The sequence below is a fragment of the Nycticebus coucang genome, chromosome 1, assembly GCF_027406575.1.
Source record: "Nycticebus coucang isolate mNycCou1 chromosome 1, mNycCou1.pri, whole genome shotgun sequence".
Taxonomy (NCBI): domain Eukaryota; kingdom Metazoa; phylum Chordata; class Mammalia; order Primates; family Lorisidae; genus Nycticebus; species Nycticebus coucang.
Window position 1 is genome coordinate 93,278,231 of NC_069780.1, and position 17,204 is coordinate 93,295,434.

Sequence of the window (17,204 nt, forward strand, 5' to 3'; positions counted from 1 at the left end):
TCTTGTTGGGGTTTTCCCTGGTTTAGGGATCAAGGTGATGTTTGCTTCATAGAATGTGTAGGGTAATATTCCTTCTTTTTCTATATTTTGGAAGAGGTTTAGTAATATAGGTACTAGTTCTTCTTTAAAGGTTTGGTAGAATTCTGACATAAAGCCATCTGGTCCTGGGCTTTTCTTTTTAGGGAGATTTTGTGTAGTTGATGCTATTTCAGAACTTGATATAGGCCTGTTCAATATTTCCACTTCATTCTGGCTACGTCTTGGTAGGTGGCGTACTTCCAGGTATTGGTCGATTTCTTTCAGATTTTCATATTTCTGAGAGTATTGTTTCTTATAGTATTCGTTAAGGATTTTTTGAATTTCTAAGGGGTCTGTTTTTATTTCATTGTTACCATTTCTGATTGATGAAATTAGAGATTTTACACTTTTTTACCTGGTTAGTTGGCCAAAGTACTATCTATTTTGTTGAGCTTTTCAAAAAATCAACTTTTGGATTTATTGATCTGTTGTATAGTTCTTCTGTTTTCAATTTCATTTAATTCTGCTCCGATTTTGGTTATTTCTTTTCTTCTGCTGGGTTTGGGGTCAGAATGTTCTTCCTTCTCCAGTTGCTTGAGACGTCCCATTAAGTTATTAACTTCCTCTCTTTCCGTTTTCTTGAAGAAGGCTTGCAGTGCTATAAATTTCCCTCTTAGGACTGCCTTTGCAGTATCCCTGAGGTTCTGGTAATACGTGTTTTCATTGTTGTTTTCTTCCAAAAATTTGGTGATTTCCTTCTTAATCTCATCTATAACCCATCTATCCTTCAGATAAGGTTGTTTAGCATCCATGTTCTTGTATGGGTATCCTGTTGTTATTTTGTTCAACTTTTATTCCATGATGGTCTGAGAAGATGCAAGGAATAATTTCTTTTTTTTTTTAAATTTGCTGAGGTTAGATTTGTGGCCCAGGACGTGGTTGATTTTGGAGTATGTTCTGTGGGCTGATGAGAAGAATGTGCATTCAGTTTTGTTGGGATGAAATGTTCTGTAGATGTCTGTTAAGTCCAGATGTTGAAGGGTTAAGTTTAAATTTAAGATTTCTTTGCTTAGCTTCTTTTTGGAGGATCTATCCAGGACTGCTAAAGGGGTGTTAAAATCTCCAAGTACTATGGAACTGGAGGAAATTGAGTTGCTCATGTCTGTTAGAGTTTCTCTTACAAATTGAGGTGCGTTGTGGTTGGGTGCATAAATATTAACAATAGAGATCTCATCATATTGAGTATTACCTTTAACAAATATGAAGTGTCCATCCTTATCCTTCCTTATTTCTGTTGGTTTAAAGCCTATTGCATCTGAGAGTAGGATTGCAACACCTGCTTTTTTCTGCTTTCCATTTGCCTGGAGTATAGATGACCATCCCTTCACCTTGAGTCTATATTTGTCTTTTAATGTAAGATGGGATTCTTGGATGCAGCACATATCTGGCTTGAGTTTTTGTATCCAGTCAGCCAACCTGTGCCTCTTTAGAGGACAATTTAAACCATTCACATGAATTGAGAATATTGAGAAGCCTTTCGAGAGTCTGGTGGACATTTTTAATCCTTTTGCAACTGTGGAAGTTGAAATTTGATCAAAACTTTCTGGGTGGGTTTACTTTAGTGGTGGAGGATTACGCTGGTCTTTATGGAGGATAGGTCTGAGAATATCCTGGAGAGCTGGTTTAGTCATGACAAATTTCTTCAACATGTGAATGTAATTGAAGTATTTAATTTCTCTGTTGAACATAAAACTCAGTTTAGCTCGGTACAGGATCCTGGGTTGAAAATTATTTTGTTTTAGGAGATTAAAAGTCGATGACCATCCTCTTCTAGCTTGAAAGGTTTTAGCAGAGAGATCTGTGGTTATTCTAATATTCTTCCTCTTGTAGGTAATGATTTTCTTTTGTGGCTGCTTTCAGAATTTTCTCCTTCATGTTAACTTTAGTGAAACTGATTATGATGTGTTTGGGGGATGTCTTATTTGGGTTGAGTTGTGCTGGAGTTCTGAAACTGCTATCTGAATTTCAGAATCTCTTGGCATGTCTGGAAAGTTCTCCTTCATAATTTCATGGAGAAGAGACTCTGTGCCTTGTGAAGCCACTTCGTCGCTTTCGGGGATTCCTATAAGACGGATATTAGTTTTCTTCAAATTATCCCAGAGCTCTCTGAGAGAGTGATCTGTTTGCCCTTCATTTCTCTTCCTCTTTGAGAGTTTGGGAGCGTTTGAAAGCTTTGTCTTCAGTGTCAGAAATCCTTTCTTCTGTTTGTTCCATTCTGTTTCTGAGGGATTCTACTGTGTTTCTCAGATCTTTGAGGGCTGCAACTTCCTGTCTCAATGTGTCAAGATCTTTGGTCATTTGGTCTTTGAATTCGTTGAATTCTTGAGATATCTTTTGGGTTATTGCTTATAATTCTAATTCAATCTTATTTGCTATCCAGATGTTGAATTCAATTTCTGACATCTCAGCTATTTGTTTGTGCATGGGATCTTGTGCTGTGTCTGCCCCACTGTTCCTTGGGGGAGTTGATCTTCTCTGATTATTCATATTGCCAGAGTTTTTCTGTTGATTTCGCCTCATGATTGTTTTTCACTGTTGCCTCTGGCTGTCCTCAGAGTTGGGGAGGTGTCTCTCCAAGATTAAATCCCCGTGGGATCACTCTATTTTTGCTAGATCTTTGTAGGGAGTGACCCTGTGTAGTTACTCTGCGGCTGCCCTAGGCAGGGAGTTCTCGTTGTTGAAGTAGGTCTTTAGTTGACACACCTGGGTCCAGGAATGGGGCAGGAGGTGGCGCACACGGTTTTGGGAGTGCCTGGCACCCAGTGAGTTTGGCACAGAGAGCCCAAGGCTCTAGTAGTCTCTTGCCAGGAGAAGGGCTCTGCACAGAGGCAGGGAGGGCTTCAGAGGGTACGCGGCTTACTAGAGTCCCTGGCCAGACGAACGGCCAGTCTGGAGGTTGGGAGGGTACAGGAGGGAGGAAGGATGCAGGGTTGCATGACTCCCGCAGTTCCTGATCAGGGCATGTGGAGGCCTGGTGGGTGCAGGTCGTGGGTTGGGGGTCACGGCACAGCTCTTATGGAAGTCTGTGTGGTGCCAATCCCAGGGGTTTGAGGTTTCTATGAGCTGTGACGGCACAGCACTCTACTCAGGGCACAGCCCGAGGCTCCAGTGTGCCAAAACCGGTCTCACTCTGCCCCTGAGGGTTAAGGCTGTAAGGCAGCTCAGTCCCCACCTTTAGGCTGCTCAGTCACTAGGTTACTAGCTCCCACCTGATCCTTGTTCTGTGACCCTGAGGGTGGAGCTTGCCAGGGCAGTTTTCTCACAATGGTTCCCTGCGACCCACAGCCAAACTCTATTAGCTCCATCCGGCTCAGTGGCTCACTCTGGGGCCCTAGACAATGCCCAGAGTTCTTGCATTCCTGCTCAAGCTCTCCCCAAGGCAGTTCAACTGAGTGCCAAGTCCAAAAACACCGAAATAGTTCACAGGTAGGGCCTTTCAGGTTTGCAGTCTCACTGCTGCTTGTACTTACGGCTGCTGGAGGAATTAGGTCGATCGAACACATGCAACCACTTGCCCGTTTTCCAGAGTTTTTGTCCTCCTCTTGAGGTCCAGAAGTCCCTTGCTGACTCCCTGTATCTTCAAAGGGATGATTATAGGCAGATCCCACCAGCCAGAGATGCCTGGAGTCTTATCTCCCTACACTCACTGTGCCCAGTTGTAGGGAAGCTGTTACTCGGTCACCATCTTGCTCCCAATACTACAAAAATATTCTTGACCAGCTGTCTCCATTTCCTTAAGGAAGGGTTTTTTTCCTCTCTCCTTCCCCTACACTGTAGTGGTGTCCAAGTGGCTCAGGGTGGGCAGGTGTCCGAGTTTTCCAAGAGGTAACTTCACCAAGATGTCAATCCTCCACCTAGGATAGGCAAAGTTCCGATGATGAGAACCCCATTGTTACCCGAATTTTGTCTTCTCTCCTGGCTGGCTCGCCAAATCTGATACCGGAGTTTCAGGTTCTTGGTCTTGGTGATTTGAAGAATAAATCCACGGACTGCAGATCAGTGGTAAGACAGAATTTCTTTACAGAAAAGAGTACAAAAACACTAAAGCTACCGGTAGGGAGAGAAAACTTAAGTTGGGAGAGAAAAGCTCTCTATGTCTTTCTCTCCATCTCTCTCTATCTAGCCATATATATAGGTGCATGCATTCCTTGGCTAGGAAATGAATGGACACCGTCTTTTCTGCTTGGGCAAGGTGAATGAATGTATTAATGAATGGACACAGTCCCTTCATGGAATTGAGGGCTAGGAAACTTACATGAAATTGACCTAGGCATAGGAAATGGGTGTTCTATTCAGTCATAAGTGCAAGGGGAAGGAGACACCACAGTGCCACATCTCCCCAGCAGTTGTTCGGCCCCTTTGGCTATTGGAGCCTCAGTAGGGGTGGGAGGCCCCCTTGCCTACCCTCCAGCCTGCTGGTTCCTCTGCTGGCTGCCACCGCACCAACACCACCAAGGCAGAGGCAGCAGGTCCTCCAGCTCAGCTTGGCTGAGCTGGCTGCAGCGCTACCTGTCCTGTATCACCAGCACCAACAGTGGCAGTTCAGATGTGGACCAGCAAGACCTAGCTGTTCCAGAGCCTAAAGAACAAGAAGAAAGAAAGCCTTCTGCTATCCAACAGAAGAAAAACACCAAACTCTCTAGCAAAACCACTGCTAAGTTATCCACTAGTGCTAAAAGAATTCAGAAGGAGCTAGCTGAAATAGCTCTTGATCCTCTTTCTAACTGCAGTGCTGGGCCTAAAGGAGATGACATTTATGAATGGAGATCAACTACAATTGGTCCACCACATTCTATATATGAAGGTGGTGTGTTTTTTCTAGATATCACATTTTCATCAGATTATCCGTTTAAGCCACCGAAGGTTACTTTCCACACCAGAATTGATCACTGCAACAGCAACAGTCAGGGAGTCATCTGTCTGGACATATTTAAAGACAACTAACTAGAGTCCTATTTTGACTATTTCAAAGGTTTTGCTATTTGTTCTCTTTTGACAGACTGCAACCTTTGGATCCTCTGGTTCGAAGCACAGTCACTCAGTATTTGATCAATAGAGCAGAACATGATGGGATAGCCAGACAGTGGACCAAGAGATATGCAACATAATTCACAAAATTTGTATGCAGTGTGAAGGAGCAGAAGGCATCTTCTCACTGTGCTGCAAATCTTTATAGCCTTTACAATATGGACTTCTGTGTATATGTCATACTGATTCTACTTTCTGCTTTTATTCTTTGGAGGTTGGGAGGCTCCCCCAAAAGGTAAATGCTATCAAGAGTAGAACTTTGTAGCTGTAGATCAGTTATGTTTAAAACACCTACTTGCAAGTCTTGCTTCTTTGGGATATCAAAATGTATTTCGTGATGTACTAAGGATACTGGTCCTGAAGTCTACCAAATATTATAGTGCATTTTAGCCTAATTCATTACCTGTATGAAGTTATAAAAGTAACTGTAGATGACTGGGAATTTGTATTAAACTCAGATCTATTTCTGAGTATGTGGTTCATACTTTTGGGAAAAATGTTTTACCTTTGACCTTTGTCAGTGTAATGAGAAGATTTCTTTTTACCCTTTGTAGCTCAGAGAGCACCTGATGTATCATCTCAAACACAATAAACATGCTCCTGAAAAAAAATTTCTTAAAAAAAATCAATTAAATTTATTGCATTTAAATAGTTTTTGTTAATAGTCAATTGAAAAGAATTCAAAATTACTGTCTTAGAAATCCGTGAACTTCTTCTTGAAATTATGAGTTTGCCAATGAACTATGTAAAGGAGAAAAATAAACTACCTAAATTGCTGTCTCTAACTTGCTGTCTCCAAAATTGACAGCAGGGGTATTAACCTTAAAGTCACTGTCTTTGAGATTAATTACCTATCTTTTAAGATTAACTCATTGCCTGTTTAGATGTCCTTACAACTTGAGATGTTTACCCAACATTTGAAAAGAGCTCAGCAGCCAAAAGAAAAAGTAAATCCTTAATCCTTACCAGACTGGTTTGGCCAGACTATAGATCACTTCTCCAGGTGAAACAAAAGGGATGAGAAAAAACAGATAATGCCAAGGCCACCAGCTGACTCCTGTTATCAGCCTGCAGCAAATTTTTACCCCTCCTTTTTCCTCAGCCATCAGAACTTCTCCCAACTTTCTTTCAGTCCTGTGCCATTTCCCTTCTCTCTCTCCCCCTCTCTCATAAATAAACTATTTTTTCTATTCTAATCTTTGCATGAGAATTCTTTCTCTACCTGAGTCATCATGAGCTTCTCACGAGTCCCCTACCTTTACACTTAATGATTTTGAAGCTCACTAGTAATTTCTCTAAACTATTACCCCAACCATTTTTAAAGCTCTCTTTCTGGGACATATTAATTTCTTTCTTTTTTTTTTTGGGACATATTAATTTCTATGAGAGACTTTTCACCAAGCCCCCAGGACACAAAGCCATACTGAAATATGGGCCAACTGGCATCTTACTGTCAGATAACCTTGGCAACCTGGGCAGATATCACCCCTGATAATAATCATGGTTCTTCTGGATATTGAGTCACTCAGAAAAGGAAATCTCTGTCCTTTCACTCATGTACGTGTGCTCCAGGACAACATACATAACTGTCATTTTATGCCATAACTGTTTGGTGATGGCATAGAGAAAAGAGAATCATATCACTCTAAGACACTCCCATCAGGAGCACAGTGGTTGTGTCTACAAAAGGTTTCTAGGTGTAGCCCCAAGGTATCCTGAGGAACAACCCCTTCTCCCAACCTTTGCACTTTGGAGAGGATCCCCTTTTCTCCTTTCAGACTTAAGATAGACTCATTTCCTATTTTAGGACATGGCATTGTTAGAGTGGCATGGTAGTGGTTTGAGGTAGTTGCCAAAATAATTAAAAAGAGCCATAAAGTTTCACCAAGAAAAGGAAGGTGTATTAACTATTAATGGTTTGTACAGCAAGCTGGGCCCTGACATAGTGACTACAGGCTCCATGGACATTTTTAGGTTTGTTACACAACTTTGAGGGGTATCGGCTGCTTCTTGGAACTCTCCCAAGGTCTTAATCAACTCTGTTTCCAAAACAGCCTAAGTCAGCCTGACTACATCTGTCTGATCAGATGTAGAATATCAGAATATACTGTCAGAATATCAGGACATTTATCAGTCTCCACCTCAAGGCAACCCACCTGCAAGATCTGGATTCACTTCCATAATATTCAGGTTAGTCTGACCCAAACCAGTGTAAAATGGCCTAAATGCATCCATAATCTCCCTGATCATGTCTGACTAACTTCCCAACAATGTTCTTGGCCGTGGCAGGGCTTGACACTTGTATAATCATTGTTTGTTTTTATATATACCAATATGCCAAACAACAAAGTGACAAAAAGTTACAAAGTGCCTTTATTTGTTTAAAAAGAGGGAGTTAAAAAAACAAACAAAAAAGAGGGCGTTAACCACTCACCTGCAAATCTGTAACTGTAAGGTAAGGTAGGACTGAGGGAGGATACATGGGAAAAGTAAAGTCTGAAAAAACAAAGGTTTCTCAGAGAAGCCCAAGGACACATCTGTAAGGTCCTCCCCTTGGTAACCCAACCCTTAAGAATTTGTAAAACTTAGCTTACTAGGTCCTTGAACTGAAAGACTTGGGGCAGAACCCCCCACTCTGCCCGGAGCTCTGACCACCCCAATCAACCACAAGAGACGTCGCTTGATGCAAAAACGCAAGAGGATTTTTATTCCAGCATGCTGGGACTTGACTCACAACTCTTTTAGGAGCCGAGAAGTCAAGCCCCGCACAGCAGTTTTTTACAAGCTTATAAAGGCAAAAACTACAAAGTAGGCGGGAATAGCAGACATGCCAGGGGCTCTAATAAAGTAAGAGGGAATAGACACAGCTGGGGCTCTAACCAGATAAGAAGAACTCTGGTTCACTATTCAACTGTCTTAAGACAAGACTAACAGTCAAATATTTGCTTAATAGTAAACATTTGCTGCAGCTCCTGGGGCTATCTCCTGGAACAGTTACAAAAGGTCACATTCCTATGGTAGGGAGTGAGAAGTGGTCACATTCTCATGGTAATATTTTCTTTCATTCCCCCATTTGTTTTTTTTGGAAGTTCTAATCATGGAACTTCTGGCTCTATGTATTCATTCTTATGGCTATCGTCCCGGCGGAGAGACTGGTAATGCTGTCTGAGCATTAATACTTGTACAGCACTCACTCTCTCCCAGACGAAGGTGACTATATGGTTGAAAATGTAGGGCCCAAAGGTAAGAATTAGAAGCAGTATAATAAGAGGGCCTATTAAACTGGAAACGAGAGTGGTGAACTAAGGTGATCGGCTGTACCAACTTTCAAACCATCCTTGATGGGCCTCCCGATCTCGTCTTTTTTCTAGTCTCTCCCTGAGTTTAGACATGGAGTCTTTTACCATACCAGAGTGATCTACATAGAAACAGCATTCTTCTCTTAGTGCAGCGCATAACCCTCCATCTTTTAGGAACAGGAGATCGAGTCCCCGTCTATTCTGCAATACTACTTCTGATAAGGATGTTAGTGACTCTTCTAATTTTGTGATCGATTGTTCTATGGCTTTTAGGTCCTCATCTATAGCTGCTCTCAGTTCTTTGAGATACTGTGGGGTCTGGACAAGCGCAGCCGTTCCTGTTCCTACTCCGGCTGCCACCCCTATACCCATCAGGACAGCTAGAGTAATAGAGACTGGTTCCCTCTTCTGTCTACGGGGTCTGAGATCGAATTCTGCCTCGAAGGAACTCGCCTCATGATAGATAACTCTAGGTATTAATTGTACGAGGATACAGTAGTCTGCAGTGGAGTTAAACACTGATGAGGAAATGCACGGGGTTAGCCCGGTGCTGCAAGCCCACCATCCTCCTTTAGGGGGCACTAGATAATAATTGATAGTGGTTGATGGGCTTTTAATGGTCTGATTACACAGATGCTGGCGATTTTCGGGGATGTGCCTAGGCAAATGCCTCGCCCAGAGACTGCTGTAAGGGTGATCTTGGATCCCCAGTCACAGGAATTATGGGAGGTGGTATTTTGGAAGATACCTGAGAAGGCGATCCCTTCATAATAGGGCGGGCCTGAGGCTAGACACAACCAGCAAGATTCGGTAAGATTAGGGTTGGAAGTATTGAGGACATTGAAAGCCCCCTGTATTAAGTTAAGAAGTCTCTGCCCGGTGCTTGGAGTCTCCGGGGATGTTACCTGGGGAGACAGTTTCGCAGGCGATGGGGCTGTGCTGGCCTCAGTAAATTGGGTGCTCCCCGGAGTCTGGGGCATACGGGGAGAAATAGGTGGCCTAGCTGGCAGCTGCTGTCCTGAGAGTACGATGTTGGGTCCTATCTGGACAGTGACGGGGGTCTCTATTTTTAATTTGATAAAGAAAGTAAACCCTTTATCCCACCCTGACATATAGAAACGGAATCCCCATGTTCTTCCTTTTATCCAATCTCGGGCTTGTTTCCCCCTCTCCGTGAAGGAAATATTTAGGGGGTTTGACCCTGCTCCGGTACTGCTCCTCTTTACGGTTATTAAGTCCCAAGAGGAGAAGGGGTGCCAGAAGGCCTGCCCAGTCATCTCACATCCCCATTGTTTACAATAGAAATTTTCTACCCCCCCACATCTGTTGGCTTGGCTTCTCGTTCTCCCGTCCCGGGGACAGATATAGAACTCCGTTTGTCGCATCCGGCGCTGGGCGGGCAAGTTGCCACAGCCAGGGGTGTCTGCAACGTACTGGCCTTGGGATGTGGAGCCTTGGGTAAGTGAGCGCTTTGTTAAATGGTGATCAAGGCTCGATGGAACCTCTTTAAAGGTCTCATCGGAGATATCCCAATTATCTAGCCCTGCTATTAAGGCGCAAATATCTGGGGTGAGGGACGGCCACCAGGTCCAAGGAGGGTCTTCTTTTGTAGTACTCCATACTACATCACCAGTCTGAGAGAGAACCTGCCAGGTTAACCTCTGGGGGGCATGGGGGTTGGGACCGGAACTACTTATCACTGGGAGTTGTATCAGCAGGAGCAGGGCTACTGCGGCGAATGTGGAGCTTGAGGGGGTTGTCCGTCTTTTCCACTTTCCACCCGGAGTCTGGCGGCGGTGCTGGTTTGACATGAGATGCGTGGATCCAGGCTGCGATGCCATCAACTTTTATTGCCGTGGGGGTTGTGAGCAGCACTAGGTATGGTCCTTTCCACCGTGGTTCAAGGTTGGCTGTCCGGTGGCACCGGATGTACACCGAATCTCCAACCTGGAACTGGTGAGGTATTTGCAGATCCCCGGGCTTGTAGGCCTCGATCAGCCGGCTCCACACCTCCTTTTGCACAGTTTCAAGGGCTTTTAATCTGGTGTATAGAGATTGAGAGGAGTAAGATTCTGGGGAAGGGAGGTGCTGCATGGCAACAAGCGGGGGGTGAGCTCCATATAGGATTTCAAAGGGGGTCAGCTTGAGAGTGCTAGGGGTGTTGCGCACACGGAACAGGGCAAAGGGAAGGAGGACTGTCCAGTCAGTAATGCCAGTCTCTAAGGATAATTTAGTCATGGCCTCTTTTAGGGTTCTATTCATCCTCTCTACCTGCCCTGAGCTTTGGGGCTGATAAGCACAATGTAATTTCCACTCAAGCCCCAGGATTTTGGCTAAACCTTGATTAACCTGGGCAACAAAAGCGGGACCATTGTCGGATCCGATTACCTTGGGTAGCCCAAATCTTGGAAAAATTTCTTCTAATATTATTTTGGCTACGACTTGAGCAGTCTCCCTTTTTGTAGGAAAAGCTTCGACCCATCCTGAGAAAGTATCTATGAACACCAGCAAGTACTCGTATCCGTATTTGGCCGGCTTAATCTCTGTAAAATCTGTTTCCCAGTAGCTCCCAGGACGATCTCCTCGGAGTCGTCTTCCCTGAGGTAATGTGCTAGGCTGGGTGTTTACTAATTGGCAAGGTCTGCACTCTTTTGCAGCTGCGTCAACGAGTTTACTTAATTCCATAATATAGTATGGGGAGGACTGAACAATAGTTCTTAGATGCTTGGGGCCCAAATGAGTTAATTTATGAAGTTGTCTGAGAAAGGTGATCGCCTGCTCTTCAGGGAGGATGATTTTTCTTTCCGGAGTTTCTCGGATCCCCTCTGGGGATTCTAAGTGGAGGCCTAATCTGTTCATTCTCTCGAGATCCCGCTCCGAATATTTAAAGTGTTTGACAAGGGGGGGTGCTATTTCTTTAAGGCTAGGCCTTAAAGTGTTTTCATATAGCGGCAGGATGTTGAGCCTTTGAGCTGCTAGCTTAGCTTCTCAGTCGGCTCTTTGGTTTCCCTCGGCAACTCTGGACCCCCCTTTCTGATGCCCAGGGCAGTGGATAATGGCCACTTTCTTAGGGAGGTGAACAGCCTCCAGTAGACTTAGGATTTCTTCCTTGTGTTTAATTTCTTTTCCTGCTGAAGTCAGCAGTCCTCGCTGCCTGTAAATGGCCCCATGAACATGGGCTGTAGCAAAAGCATACCTGCTATCAGTGTATATGTTAACTTTTTTCCCTTCTGCCAAACGTAAGGCCTGGGTCAAGGCGACCAGCTCGGCCTTCTGGGCTGACGTCCCTTCAGGCAGACTACTTGCCCAGATGGTCTGTTTATCATCCACTACCGCCACCCCGGCCACCCTTTTACCTTCTATTATGGAGCTGCTCCCATCAGTGAACCAGGTCAGCTGGGCATCCGGCAGGGGCTGATCACAGAGGTCCTTCCGAGTTCCAGTTTCCTCAGCCAGTACTTCTTGGCATGTGTGTAATACATCTTTCTGGACAGAGGTATCAGGTAATAAGGTAGCTGGGTTGAGGATGACAGGCGGTCCAAACTGGACTCTGTCTCCGTTTAATAGGAGACTCTGGTAATGTGTCATGCGGGCATTAGACAGCCACCGGTCAGGAGGCTGTCTGATGATGCTTTCTAAAGCATGGGGGGCAATGACTGTCAACTTCTGCCCCATAGTCAATTTGTCTGCATCTTTTACCAGTACCGCTACTGCCGCCACAGACCTCAGACAGGCTGGCCAACCACCAGCGACGGGGTCCAATTTCTTGGAGAGGTATGCTACCGGTCTTTTCCATGGCCCTAAAGACTGCATCAGCACCCCTCGGGCCACTCCTCTCTTCTCATCTACGTATAGGACAAAGGGCTTTGTTACATCTGGTAGAGCCAGGGCCGGGGCTGATAATAATGCCTTTTTAATGTTGTCAAAGGCCCGCTGTTGGCTGGCACCCCACTCGAAGGGAGTGCCTTCCTTGGTCAAAGGGTAGAGGGGAGCTGCCAGAGTAGCAAACCCCGGTATCCATAAGCGGCAGAACCCCGCAGTTCCTAAGAATTCTCGCACCTGGCGGGGCGAGCGGGGAACTGGAATCTGAGTCACAGTATGCTTCCTGGCTTCTGTTAACCATCTCTGCCCTCCTCTTAAGGTGTAACCCAGGTACATTACCTCTTTCTAGCAGATCTGGGCTTTTTTAGCAGAGGCTCGATATCCTAAGCGGGCTAGTTCTTCTAGCAACAGTTCTGTGCCCCGATGGCACTCTTCTTTTGTTGTTCCAGCTAGTAGTAAGTCATCTACATATTGTAGGAGCGTTACCTGAGGGTGGCTGGTGCGAAAGTGAGCTAGGTCTTGGTGGAGGGCTTCATCAAAGATGGTTGGGGAGTTCTTAAACCCCTGTGGAAGTCGGGTCCATGTCAATTGCCCCGTTGTTCCAGAGTCCGGGTCTCTCCATTCAAATGCGAAGATGTTCTGGCTAGAGGAGTGTAGTCGGAGGCAGAAGAAGGCATCCTTTAAATCCAGGACAGTGTACCAGATATGGTTTGCAGGGAGAGAGCTTAACAGATTATAAGGGTTAGGCACGGTGGGGTGGATGTCTTGCGCCCGCTTGTTTACTTCTCTTAAGTCCTGCACAGGGCGATAGTCTCCTGTGCCGGGTTTCTTGATGGGTAATAAGGGCGTGTTCCATGGTGACTGGCATTTTACTAGCATGCCCAGCTGTAGGAGACGCTGAATGTGAGGCTTAATTCCTTCCCGAGCTTCCTTAGTCATAGGATATTGGCGTACTGCCACAGGAGTGGAAGTAGCTTTGAGTTCTATGACTATAGGCGGCCTTTCTGCGGCCAGTCCCATTCCAGCAGTTTCGGCCCATGCCCCGGGATATTTTTCTAGCCAGTCATGTATGAGACTAGTCTCTTTCTCCCATTGCTTTTCAAAGAGTCTATGTTCATCCTCCAAACGCATTGTCAGGGCTGTTACTCTCTTATTCTGGGTTACCTCTGGGCCATCAGGAGTGAAGGTGATCTGGGCTTCCATTTTGGTGAGTAAATCTCTCCCAAGGAGGGGCGCAGGGCACTCAGGGATAATTAAGAACGAGTGGGTTACCCGTCCCACTCCCAGATCTACTGATCTTCGGGTAGTCCATGAGTACTGCTGATGCCCTGTGGCCCCTACAACCCAGGATTTTTTCTTGGAGACGGGTCCTGATGGTTCAAGTAGGACTGAGTGTTGAGCTCCGGTGTCTACAAGGAACTCAACTGGCTTCCCCTCCACCTTAAGTATTACCCTAGGCTCGGGGAGGGGTTCCGAGCCCCATCCCCGCTAATCTTCTTCTTCCTCTAAGGCCAGTACTTTTTTGGAGAGTTCTTTCTTTTTTTTTTTAGGACATTCCCTGGCCCAGTGCCACTTTTCCTTACAGTAGGCACATTGATCCTTATCTAACGGGATGCGGTTGCTCAGGCTACCTGACTTCTTAGTTGTACCTTGGGTCTGTTCCTGGCTCTTCTCCCCTACTACTGCGGCCAAAATCCGTGTTAAGTTTTTCTCCTGTCTTCGGTCTCTCTTATTTTCCCTTTCTTCTCTCTCTTTCTCCTTTCTCTGCTCTTTTTCTTCCTCAGTTTCTCTTTTATGGTATACTTTCTCAGCTTCCTTAACTAAATCCTGCAAGGTATAGTCCTGCAATCCTTCAATTCTCTGCAGCTTTCTTTTAATGTCTACAGCTGACTGCCCTATGAAAGTCATAGCCACGGAAGCCCTCTGTCCTTCAGAGGCAGGGTCAAATGGGGTGTAGCGCCTAAAAGCTTCCATTAGGCGCTCAAGAAACACTGAGGGGGGTTCCGTGGCCCCCTGTATTACTTCTCTTACCTTAGCCAAATTAGTGGGGCGTCTTGCCGCCCCACGGAGGCCAGCCACTAGAGCCTGGCGATAGACTGTCAGTCGCTCCCTACCTTCTGCCGTGTTGAAGTCCCAGTCAGGTCTGGAGAGGGGAAAGGCAGCCTCGATGATGTTGGGGAGCTGGGTAGGACGCCCATCCGCCCCGAGTACATTCTTCCTAGCTTCTAGTAAAATCCTCTCCCTCTCTTCAGTAGTGAAGAGAGTCTGTATGAGCTGCTGGCAGTCATCCCATGTGGGCTGAGGAGAGAACATCAGGGACTCTACCAGCCCAGTCAGGCATTGGGGGTCTTCTGAAAATGGGGGGTGATTAATTTTCCAGTTATACAGGTCTGCGGAAGAAAATGGCCAGTACTGGAGGGGCTGGAGAGGAGGTGGTCCCTCATCTGTTGCCACTGGCAGGGGGCTGTATGCCCTCAGGGGTAGGGCAACAGTAGTGTCGGGAGACACTCCTCCCTGGCGGTGACTCCTGGTACCTTGTGCGGGCCCTAGTGAAGGTTCCCCCGGGGGTGCAGAGAGGGCAATCGCCGGATCTGGCGATGCTGGTCCTCCCTGCCCCCCGACAGGAGCCAAGGCGGGAGGGTATGGGGGAGGAGGGGGTGGAGGGTCGAGAAGAAGATGATCAGTCTGGATTTCCGGGTAGATCTTCTTAGGGGGGTCCGAACTGTCGCCCCCCTTTCTGGGACTGGAAGATTGGACAGCGAGCACCTGAGGATTAGACGGGGGCCTGGATGTGGCAGTCCACGGCCGAACCCAGGGGGGCGGATTCTGCACCAAGTCCTGCCAGACTATGATGTAAGGTTGTTGATCCGGATGGGCTCCCGGTCCTCTCTGAAAAACAATCTCTTTAATAGCAAAAATAAGAGATAAGTCAAAGGTTCCTCCTGAGGGCCAGCCAACATTAAAAGTAGGCCACTGCGAGGAGCAGAAAGTCTGCCATGGGCCTTTTTTAACCTCTACTGACAGATCACGACCTCTTCTCTTCACTTCAGTCCAATGATCTAGAGTTAAACTCAGAGGGGTTGTCACAGTCTGTCCCATCGTCAGTGGATATGTCAGAAATGCAAATAACAGAAATAGCAGAAATATTACAGGTACAAGGACCCACCTACCACACTTGGTCCTTCACAAGCCTATAACAGAATCAGACGGGCGCGTTTCCCGTAATTTTTGATCGAACAACCAGACTCAACCAGCGCCCTTACAGCAGGAGACAACCAGGCGTCCCTGGTTCTCCTCAGTTCCTGGGGCATCCCTTAGGGTTTCAGCCTGTGGTCCTCCGGGCACGTCTACCGACCACTGTCCGGCCACTCTCACGAGGTGCCGAATGGCTGCGAAATCGAAAGCGCGCACACAATGTCAAACAAAAGGACTGAAGACACAGACTAGACAGTTTTTGGGGTACCCCTTTCTTACCTCCAAGGTCGACTCTGCAGATGAGTGGTGGTCATTATATCCTGGACGAGCCCCCAAATGAAAGACTTGGGGCAGAACCCCCCACTCTGCCCGGAGCTCTGACCACCCCAATCAGCCGCAAGAGACGTCGCTTGATGCAAAAACGCAAGAGGATTTTTATTCCAGCATGCTGGGACTTGACTCACAACTCTTTTAGGAGCCGAGAAGTCAAGTCCCGCACAGCAGTTTTTTACAAGCTTATAAAGGCAAAAACTACAAAGTAGGCGGGAATAGCAGACATGCCAGGGGCTCTAATAAAGTAAGAGGGAATAGACACAGCTGGGGCTCTAACCAGATAAGAAGAACTCTGGTTCACTATTCAACTGTCTTAAGACAAGACTAACAGTCAAATATTTGCTTAATAGTAAACATTTGCTGCAGCTCCTGGGGCTATCTCCTGGAACAGTTACAAAAGGTCACATTCCTATGGTAGGGAGTGAGAAGTGGTCACATTCTCATGGTAATATTTTCTTTCAGAACCTAACACTTGCTGCTTGCTTCTGCTTCTGTAAACCCTGCACATGATTTGACATCTCCAATGAGAGGGAATGTGGTAATTCCTTTGTCTGTCTACTTGTGAGTCTAATAAAAGAACAGGGACAGAGATGATCAGGGAGCTCCGCCATTTTGGATTTGAATCTGTAGTGGCTCTGCTGGCTAAAATAAAATTCCCTCCCCTGTAATCTTTGGTGAGAATCTATTGGTTTCAATTCATCATTTCCTGCAACAGGATTAACTCTCAGCCAGAAGGCAGGCAATAAAAATTAGCTACTGTACCTGGCTTGTTCTTTTGTAACAAAAGAAAACCAAAATGTAAGGGGGAGGGAGGAGGGAGAGAGAAGGGGAGAGGGAGGAGGATGATTGGCAGAAGGAGGGAGAGCATAAGGTGGGATCTCACCTAATGTGCACATTGGGAGGGAGTATAATACACCCCCTGGGTGAGGGGCTCCTTTACAACTGGAACTTTACTCTGGAAGTGAGAAAAAAGTAAACTAAAAATTTGTACCCTCATGTTAATTTGAAATAAAAAATATGAATAAATAAATAAAATTGCTGTTATACCTGTAAAAAAATGAAAAATTTATCCAAATAAATAAAATTGCTGTTATACCTGTAAAAAAATGAAAAATTTATCCCCCCAAACAAACAAACCCCAAAATGTGAGGTGGTTTTCAACCTTTCAGATTACGTACTTATTGTTGTAGTTGTTAAAAGGCTAGGGAAGGCTTAGCACCTGTATGTAGCTCTAGCGGCTAAGGCACCAGCCACATACACCAGAGCTGGTGGGTTCGAATCCAGCCCAGGTCTGCCAAACAATAAGGACAACTACAACCAAAAAATAGCCAGGTGTTATGGTGGATGCCTGTAGTCCCAGCTACATGGGAGGCTGAGGCAAGCATCCCAGCCTCCAAAGGATGAAAGCAGAGAGTACAATCAGTATGACATATGCACAGAAGTCTATTG

General features: G+C 45.8%; 1 protein-coding gene and 1 pseudogene across 1 annotated transcript; one reads left to right on the forward strand and one right to left on the reverse strand.

Moving 5' to 3' along the window:
- Positions 1-2,793: 2,793 nt before the first annotated feature.
- Positions 2,794-5,186, forward strand: LOC128590726 (ubiquitin-conjugating enzyme E2 E3-like; annotated as a pseudogene).
- A 4,968-nt stretch (positions 5,187-10,154) lies between these two features.
- Positions 10,155-15,326, reverse strand: LOC128588891 (uncharacterized; the record flags this gene model as incomplete). The annotated part of the gene is given in 1 exon segment (XM_053595655.1): positions 10,155-15,326. A coding segment is annotated over 1 exon segment (5,172 nt), but the record flags the coding sequence as incomplete, so codon positions are not given.
- Positions 15,327-17,204: the final 1,878 nt, after the last annotated feature.